The following is a 10,133-nucleotide window of genomic DNA, read 5'->3' as shown; positions in this document are numbered from 1 at the left end:
AAGAGTACCTTTTGGATAACAGTTCTTCATCAGGTATAGCTTTTGCAACTTTTTCCCAGTCTGTGGCTTTTTATTCTCTTGATAGTGCTTTTCACAGAGCAGAAATTTTTAATAGCCTCCAGCTTACCAATTTTTTCTTCATGGATCATGCCTTTGATGTTATATCTAAAAGGTCGTTGCCAAAAACAAACAAACAAAAAAAAAAAACAACTGTTTGTTGATCTTGTTTCCCTATATATAATCTTATAGAGTGGAGACTTGGTAATCAATACTTTGAATTAGAGTGTGTTCCTTGAATTTGAAGTGCAGTTTATATGTATTCTATATATAATGTATTTTATGTGTAGAAAAGCCTTATTGAGTTAAGTGTAATGAATCTGAGATACTAATGGGGATATTTGTTATTTTCTTGCACAATCTTTGTAGACTGAAAAATTTTTAGAAAAATCTAACACAGATGATTCTTGTATAGATTAAAATCTTCATTTATTAAATAACCTAAGTATTTCTCTTATGTAAGACAATTCTGATTATTCTTTTGTTCTCAAATTATAAAAACACATTTTTCCTAAAAATGTTTAATAATTTGGATTTCACATTGATTTGGCTTTATTTGTGATAATAAGATTATTCTTTAGTGAATATTCTTCTGTAGTAAATAAAGTATTATTTAAAGCAGTATTGGGAGAAGACTTTTGGAATGGTGGCATAAGAAGCTCCTTGGACTTTCTTGTTAGTGAAACAACCATGACTTGTAAAAAATTGTTTTAAAACACAGCTATTTAATGTCTCTGGAAATTGTCCTAAGGGTATAGAGCAAACAAAGAAACATTTACTCAAGAAAATCTATTACATTTTGGCAAGAACAGTGAGACTCTGTGGAATTTGAGCCACAATCCCTCCCTTTGTTCTTCCTCTCCTGACTGAGCATGACAGAAACTGTACCCCAAGGCGTTTGCAGCCAATAATGTAGGAACCCTCTGCCATGCTGCCTTCCCAGGAGGGGAAGGCTATTAACTTTTCTTTTCCCTCCCACTAGCTCTGAATTGCAGATGCTGTATTCCAGGTAAAATTTACTCACTTGTGAGCCTCTTTTCTCTATCTAGCCCCACGTATAGAGTGGAAACTTTACCCTACCTGTGGCAGGCTGAGAATCTTGCCCTATCTTTCCCAAAGCATGGAGGTTCCATGGTCGGAGAGCAAGCTGAGAAGAACAGAAGCCACCACCCCTGCCCTGCTTGCTTCTTGTAAAGCAAGTGTATCTCTTGGAGGGAAGTATGTCACTATTTCCGCAGAAGTTCTGCCTAGAGAGAGAGGCAGGCTGTAATAACACAAAGCTCTGATGCTCTTCTCACGGAAACAGACTCTTTTTGTAACTTGAGTATTTGCAAGTTCAAGCATAAGCATACTGTCAAAAACAAGGTGTGACTGTAGTGATAAGCAATTAAGAGAAGGCTGGTAATTCCATAACAGCAGGAAGCTAAAGTGTAGCCCAGCTAGACATTTACTAGAAAGAACCAGGAAAAGAGAAAGCTAAGAAAAGCCCTCCTGGGACTGTAACAAACCTCAAAGACTGGCCTCACTGACTACCCTTGCAAAGAGCCTTGAATTTAATTGGCTCAGATTGTTGAACAATGTATACCCCAGGACACTGTTGAAAATATTGGAACAGTCATCTGGCAATTAGCGGAACCTAACAACTAGGTATGACAACAAAAGAAGCAGACAGTTTAACAGAGAGATCAAGGAGAGACAGTCAAAGAGAACCAGTGTCATCCTAGGGTGACTGCACATACTCAAGGCGTGCCCTGTGAGGAGCAGTATCAGAGGAGGCTGTATGCTGTTGGGAGAATAGATTCACATATAAGAAGAGTCTAGCCAAGTCACTAAGCAAATAAATAATAACAACAAGTCCTGGAAGGGGTATGGGATCAGTGTCTAGTGTTGTTATAATCTATTATCCGAAATGCCCAGTTAGCAACAAAAAATTATAAGACATGGAAGAAACAGGAGAGCGTGAAGCATAGACAGAAGAAATAGGCAACAGAAACTGCTTTTGAGAGGACTTAGTAGACAAAGACTTCAAAGCAGCTATTATAAATATGTTCAAAGAACTAAGAGAAACCATGCTTAAATATTACTAAATAGATATAAATTATTACAAAGACCCAAATAGAAATTTTGGAGCTGAAAGTATAATAACTGTAATGAAAAATTTACTCTTGAAGGGCCAAATGTAGATTTGAGCTGACAGAAGAAAGAATCAAAAAAGCTTAAGATAGATCGATAGTGATTATACAAGCTAAAGAATAGAGAGAACCTCTGTGAAGAAAAAGAAAAAGAATGAAGAGCCTTAGAGAAAGGTGGAGGATCATTAAGCACACTAACATTCATATAATGGGTGTATCAGAAAGAGAGAAAGGAGCAGAAAAAAATTTAAGGAAATAATGGCTTTTGATGAAAAACATTAATCTATACATCCAAGAAGCCCAATCAACTCCAAATTGATTATTTATCTGAAGAGGTCTATATTCTCTGCATCGTAGTAAACATATTGAAAGCCAGAAACAGAAAGAAAATGTTGAAAATAATGAGAGAAAAAATGACTTATTACTTACAAAGGAACCCCAGTAAGAGCTGACCTCTGACTTCTCATCAGAAACGACGGAAGTCAAAAGATAGTGGGCTAATGTATTCAGAGTGCTGAAAGAAAAAAACAAATACCGTAATGATCAACTAAGAATTTTATAACCAGCAAAATGATCTTTCTAAAATGAATGCAAAATAAAGACATTCCTGGAGAGAAAAACTGAGAGAACAGCAGCCTTGCCTTACAACAAATTCTAAAGAAAGTTCTTCAGGTTGATAGTGAGTGACCACATACTGGATTTATGAAATACCCAGGATAGGCAAATCTGTAAAGTCAGAAAGTATATTAGAGGTTGCCAAGGGCTAGAGGTGAAAGGAGACAATGGAGAGTTGCTTCTGATGGGTATAGGATTTTCTACTGGGGACAGAAAATGTGCTGAAGTTGATTCTGGTGATGGTTGGGCAACTCTGTGAATATAATAAAGACCATTGGATTTTACATTTTAAATGGGTGAATTATATGTGTATTATGTCAGTAAAGCTGTTTGAAAAATTAATATTGATCAATACTATATGAAAACAATGTTCTGGGCCCACATTTAAAAAAAATTGTGCTCACTTATTGCTTGGATATGAAAAAATTACATTGACAGGTATTAAATGAGTATTATTTATGTCAGGTTGTATCTATTCACAGGTAGCAAATTATGAGTTATTAAGAACCCCAGGGCAAGTTGCACACTACACAAGCATATGCAGTGGAATTGTCTGAATGAAAAGCTTGGAAATGTTATATTCACTCTTAAAACTTCCAAGCTTTTAGTGAAGATGTTATTTCAGAAAGGGCAAAATACAAGTCAGGCTGTATTAAATGAGGTAAACATAACACTCTGTTTGTTTTCCCTTTTTAACTATATGTTCTTTCTCTTTTTTTCCTTTTTCTTTTTCTTTTTTTGAGATGGAGTCTTGCTGTATTGCCCAGCCTGGAGTGCAGTGGTGCAATCTTGGCTCACTGCAACCTCTGCCTCCTGGCCTCAGGTGATCCTCCTCCCTCAGCCTCCAATGTAGCTGGGACTACAGGCGTCTACCACCTCGCCCTACTAATTTTTATATTTTTCATAGAGACAGGGTTTCAGGCCAGGCAGGTCTCGAACTCCTGACCTCAGGTGTCCCGCCCCTACCTCAGCCTTCCTGTAGGTTCTTTTTAACATTGGGCAGTAATGAATTACCGCAGACCAGAAAATAATCTAAACTAGATACCATTCTCTAAGCACTTTCAGAAGTATCACTTGTTGCTTTGAGAAAAAATCAGAGGTGATGCCAAGTCATAGGGAAGCCCTGTGCCGTAATGAGTTGCCAGTCTGTTAACAGTTAAACTACCATGGCAACACTGTCCATCTTAAATGCCCTTTGTATACATGGCTTACAATGGATTTTGTGGAATAAAGGGAGCTCAAAAATTTTAAATTTTTATTTATTTTTAATCAGGCAGCCCTCAGAATCAAGACAGGTTCAGAGCATTCTTGGAACTCAAAAATTTTAAAAGACTGCCCAGGACCTATAGATTGAAGTCACGTCCTCCAAAACCTAGTAGAATGCATTGAAAATAAATATATAAATAAATCCTGCAAAATATACTGGATGCAGCTGAAACAAAGGAGTATAATTCATACCGTGACTTTTGGAAAAGAGCAGCCTGCCTTTTGTTTGTTTTTAGAAGCAGCAACTTCCCCCATGATCATTTTAATGTTTTTTTTTGTTTTTGTTTTTGTTTTTTTGGTGGGGGGGTTGGTTGTGAGGATAAGTTTGGGAATATATCTAATTGTGGCATTTTGGTAATGAAAAATCGCTAATTTCTTCTTAACTCTTTCAAAGAATAAAAGTTTATTTTATTGTGGAAAATTTACCTAATTGAGAATAAATGTGTAATATAATTTTACTTCTATTATAAATTATTGAAAAGTAGATATTAGCACTTTAATTTTTTATGTTTACTTTGGCTTAAATCAACTGTAAACTGACACTCAGATACTTACTTTGTAAATGTTGCAAAATTTTCATCAAAAAGTAGTTTTATGTGTTGGCATTAAGGTATCATAATAATTCACATATTTTTGGTAACTGACTTTAAAATATATTATTTTGTTAAGATGGCAAATTAAAATATGCAAGGACTTAAAAGACCAGTTTTAAAGACTGAATCAATTTAGATGTGAATTATATGTCTAGTTCTTGTAGTTGTTATCGTCTTTTACATAGGGAAAAACTTTCCCTAACTTTTTCTTCATTGTGGCCTGGAGAATGAATCTGATTACATAATTCTTTACATTTAAAAAGGTCATTTCAGGCAAATCATAGTGTAGATGAAGATAGGAGTTATGAAATTTGAAATATCATTATTTCCTGAACATGATTTTTGTTTTCAAAAAACCCTTTTATCCAGTTTGCATAGTTTATTATATTGAAACATGGTTGGGTATCAAATGTTAGTTTGGTTAAAGAGAACAATGATAATTTATATTTAAGATTTAACTTGTAATATCTTGATTTCAGGTAGCTGTAGCTGTACCTAATAGACCTCCTGATGCTGTACTTACAGATACCACCTCTCTTAATCAGGTAAGATTGTATTTTTGAAAAGTGATTAATCTACCTGGTTGATGATACTTTATTTATAACTCTGATACCCTATAAAAAGTGGTGCCTGTTCAACATGATAAACATAAAGATATGTTTCCTGTGATTGCAAGCTATTCTTTCTAAATTTTTACGTTATTAATGTTTTCCCACTCGATACCAAAATAAAATATAAAACTGTTTTTTATTAGTCAATATAAAAAGCATTGCATGTTGTTGGTAATGGAGTGCCTTCTTTGAAGAGACTGCCCACTTTAATAGTGAAGAATTTCATGAAAGCCTCAGAGTAAGTGCGGGATAAAATAGTTAAAAGGCAAGTATTAGTCATCCTTTCCTCTTTGGGAAAGAAAGCAATGCCACACTGCTTGGAAACAGATTATTTTATACCAACTTTAAAGAACAGGCAAATAAAGCATCTTAGAAGCAGTAGGTGATTTAATCTTTTTTTTGTTTGACATAAAAAATTTGTTTTCTAGTGAAGGAGATAAAATATTCTGTCAGTTCACAAATTCTGTGAGCATACAAAAATTTGTTTAAGAAGGAAAAGACAACCATAAAAGTGAGAAAAACAAGTTTATTTTGAGAGACCTCAAGATTCTTCTCTAAGATGGCCAGCAAATTAACCATGCTGATATAGCATAAAATCTTTAAACCTCTGGAGTAATGTGAGCATGTAATAACAGCAAATTGTTCATAAAGTTCACTTTTTAAAAAAAATTTGTCATTTTTTTTAGAAGGGAACAACACACAGTGGGGCCCACCGGAGACTAGAGGATGGGAGGAGGGAGAGGATCAGAGAAAATAACTAATGGGTACTAAGTTTAATACCTGGGTGATTAAATAATATGCACAACAAACCCCCATGACACACGATTACCTGTGTAAAAATCCTGCACATATACCCCTGAACTTAAAATAAAAGTTAAAAAAAAATTTTTGGTATGTTTGATATGAAAACTTCTTCAGGACTTATGTTTTCTAGCAGTAGAAATGTAATCTCATGAGCCAGAGAGAATTAAAGTTGGTACATATGTATCGTGGTTTTTTTCAGTACCATATAATCAGGTAATGGAGGTAACATTGCTTTATTCTTGCCTTTAAATACTTTTCCTATCCATTACTGTTTCTTATCAATTTCTTAAGAATGTACTTATATTTATGTTTACATAAGGCTTGAGAAACTAATTCTGTTATAGTACTAAAAAACAGAAAAGGCTCATGGTTTAATGGTTCAGAAAACCCAAGAAATGCTTCTTTATTATACTGAAGTAAAAAATGTATCTGCTATAAATAAAAGCTGAATAGTTTCCAAGGTTTGAATTTGTACACACAGTAAGTAGAGGAGTTTTCTTTCTTGTCACTTTTTTTCAGATGACTAAAACTTTTTATTTTAAGGTAGGTTTTGCTGTGTGACAAAGGACAGTTTTAAAGTTAACAATATTTTTTATGTGAATAATGGGCACTCATCATTTGGCAGAGGTTCTTGGCCATTTTGTATCATATCATAATTAGAGAATATGATGAAAGCTACATACCAGTTCCCCAAAAAACATTTTGCATAAAACTTTGCCTAAACTTCAGGGAATTTGTGGGACATCTGAAATTGGATCCATGCTATAAGAAACATAAGTCAATTAGAAGAAATTTCATACGTTGTCAAGGAATGGAAAGAGCACTTGGATACTCAAAATATAGATGTCTGAAATAACTAGGGTACCTATTCCAAGCAATGAATGTTTAAATATAAGGTTTTGATTTGTAGTATAAGTGTAATAGACATTCAGAGAAGGGGGATACTCATTAGGGAATGACACATAGAAGGGTTCAGTAGTAAAAATGGTACTTAACTGAGATGGCATATGGGTGTTCTCTCTCCGGATATGTAGGGCTTGCAGTGTGTTGAAAAGTAATGATGGAGTGTAAGAAAGGAGAGGAGCATGACATGTGTATAAGGGGTAAGAATTAGAGCATTCACACTGGAGACTAGTGGAGGATGATTGTGCATGGGCAAAATCTTTAAGGATAAATGGAAATGAGGAAAAATGATGCCATTATACATAAACTTTATGCTAGGTATTTATATTAACTAAGTAACTTTTCAATCAGTAAGAAAACTGGAAACTATATATTTTTAAGTCTACCAGTATCACTTCTGGAATGTCTGTTTATAATGTCTTTAGGAGAGTTTCTTTATCTTCAAACTAGTATGACAGGCTGGGCACAGTAGCTCATACCTTAAATCTCAGCACCTTGGGAGGCCGAGGTGGGAGAATCACTTGAGCTCAGGAGTTTGAGACCAGCCTGGGCAACATAGCAAGACCTTGTCTCCACTAAACATAATTAAAAAAAAATTAGCTGAGCATGGTGACTTATGCCTGTTGTCCGAGCTACTCAGGAGGCTGAGGTGGAGGATCACTTGAATCTGGAAAATTGAGGCTGCAGTGAGCTATGATTGCACATTGCACTCCAGCCTGGGTGACAGAGCAAGACCCTGTCTCAAAACAAAACAAACGAGTATGGCAATACAAGTATACTTTGTAGTTTTTCAAATTATTAATAGACAGACAATTCCACTACAATAATCTAGAAAGATCAAACAATAAGTAATTATGAGATATCAGGCTTTGCATTTGAGGAAAGTGAAAACAAATATCCATAGTTTCCCCAGATACATATATTATACTATACATATCCTATTATTATTAAGTAAAGTTAATATTTGGCATATCAGTTCTAGTATCCAGTAAAATACAATTTTTTATTAAAATTAATGTCATGTTGAACTGAATACAGGCATAGGCTCAAAAACAGTTCTTCTAGTAGGAGATCTTTGCACATTTAGAACACCCCTTGTGGGGCCACAAAGCTGTAGAAAGATCATGGATGCTGGTTGAAGCATCTGAGTCACTTGCACATACCTACCAGAAAGTACTCCTTATCTGATGGGATCATCTAAAGTAAACTGCTGATCAGCTCTGTATTTTACATGCAGAGACTTACTGCATTCCTGATTTTGCAAATACCAAGTCATCTCTCCTAGAGTATTCTTTCTGTCTTATTTTTATTTGGATGTTTTGGGACCATAGATAATGCATGCAGTCATTAAGAATCAAAGCAACATAAGCATTCATCTCGTCTAGAAGAGTCCAAGCATTAATTTAGTTTCACTAGAATATTTTCATAATTTTTATTAATTCTGCTTTTACCAAATGATCACAGTATGATAAACCAATTGTCAATTTTTAAAAGAAAAAACCTCTTATACATCCTCTGGTCTCATAATCTCAGAGATTTCGCTGACCGCCATGTTCTATGCCCTACTTGCAACTCCAGAAGACTCCTTTGAACTTTTCTGAAGGCTGCCACAGCACCCATCTCCTTTAGTTTTTAATACATGTCACCTTCGCTTCACTGATTCTTTATGGGTGAATATTTCACATAAATCATTGGGAATCAAAAATAAGTCCTGAGAAGCCAAAAAAATTACCACGCATTTTATAACTACTACCTGTTTTTTTTAAAAAACAAAAAAATAATGATTTATTATTTTCCAAGACTCTGAGTTGACTGGGTGATCTTTCTGCTACAAATGGTGTATCTATTTTTAGATGGCAGCTGGACAGGGCTGGAAGGCTCCAAGATGGCTTCTTCTGCATATCTGGGGTCTTGGTGCTAGCTGTTGGTTGGGGTGCTTCGAATCTTCCCCATCTGGCCTCTTCATGTGGTGTATCATCTTCCAGGACCTTTTTCTAATGACCCTCACTGAGAACCCCCCATTTAACAAGTTATTTTTCTGTGTAACTTTCTCCTCTTCAGTACACACAAATTCAGCTGCTTTATCCTTACAGAATTCTAATCTCTTTTAACTCAATGAGACCACTTTGCTATGTTCAAGATTTCCTTCTTTCATTGCAGTCTTGAAACTGCTGTCTGAAGGAAGCTGTTTGGTTGTAGAGCTCATCTTGTTTGTTTCTCTTCTGTAAAGAATTGTTGTCCTGCATTGCCTACTGTCCAATGTCTAGGAGCAGTGGTAACCCCCATCTTTTTTTGTCCTTTATAATTTTTCTAGTTATTTATGTTGGAAGAGTAAGACCATTCCAGGTCCTTCATTATGGCCAGAAGCAGGAGTCTTATATACCTTTTTTAATGTCCTTAGTGCCTCATTTTCCCATTTAATCCATGACTATCTAGTGTTTTAGTTTTTATTGCTGTCTTTTGGCTTCATTTGTTTCTTGTGTAACAGTCAAAAGAGCTTATTTTACTTTATTTTCCCCCTCTTACTCCCATTTTGGAGGATGCATTATTTTTACTGTTTTAGAGCATTTAAGATTTATATGTTATTTCCTCTTTTCTGCATCTTTTAGTCTTAGATTTGCAATTGAATATATCAACCCTTTTGCCAAAACTTCTTAGCTCTTAGTTGGATGAAACACCTTCTGTGGAAGGTTCCCTGAGAAGAGCTCATGTGTATAGTGTTGCCTTGGTTTCTATACGTTAAAAACTATTTACCCTAGCTATTTCAAGGGACAGCTTTGTTGGATATAAAATCTTATTTCTTAAAGATGCTGCATCATTGTTGTGTGTTGCTTTTGAAAAGTCTGATGCCAGTCTAATTATCTTCCTCTGTAAGTTACGTGATCTTTACCCTGAGGCCCTCAAGATTATTTTCATCTTTAAAGTCTAATGGTTTTGCTGGGATATGTCTCAGTCTTGCTATTGCACGTCAGTCTTCCTATATACCTGATAGGCCTTTTAAATATGTATATTCAGATCTTTTAGCTTTATAGTATTAAAAATTTAAATATTAGTTATCTTTCGTTGTTCTATTTTTCTTTCTTTGGGTACCCCATTTACCTGTATGCTGGATCTTTTAATGTCCTTCAAATACTTTTCTTCTGTTTTTTTTT

The 10,133-nt window shown here is 35.0% G+C and overlaps 1 protein-coding gene across 3 annotated transcripts in view; it reads left to right on the top strand.

The window, feature by feature from the left end:
* The window catches only part of HSD17B4 (hydroxysteroid 17-beta dehydrogenase 4), a 93,586-nt gene that overhangs the window by 56,207 nt on the left and 27,246 nt on the right, over positions 1-10,133 (top strand). For all 3 annotated transcript variants that reach the window (XM_017531867.2, XM_037739734.1, XM_017531869.2), the window contains exon 17: positions 5,143-5,208. In XM_017531867.2, the coding sequence (XP_017387356.1) occupies positions 5,143-5,208 (66 nt within the window). The remainder of the gene's footprint in view (positions 1-5,142; positions 5,209-10,133) is intronic.

This window comes from Cebus imitator, unplaced genomic scaffold, assembly GCF_001604975.1.
Source record: "Cebus imitator isolate Cc_AM_T3 unplaced genomic scaffold, Cebus_imitator-1.0 Scaffold74, whole genome shotgun sequence".
Lineage (NCBI taxonomy): Eukaryota > Metazoa > Chordata > Mammalia > Primates > Cebidae > Cebus > Cebus imitator.
Note: the sequence above shows the minus strand (reverse complement) of the source record. Positions and strands in the feature narration are given on the sequence as shown.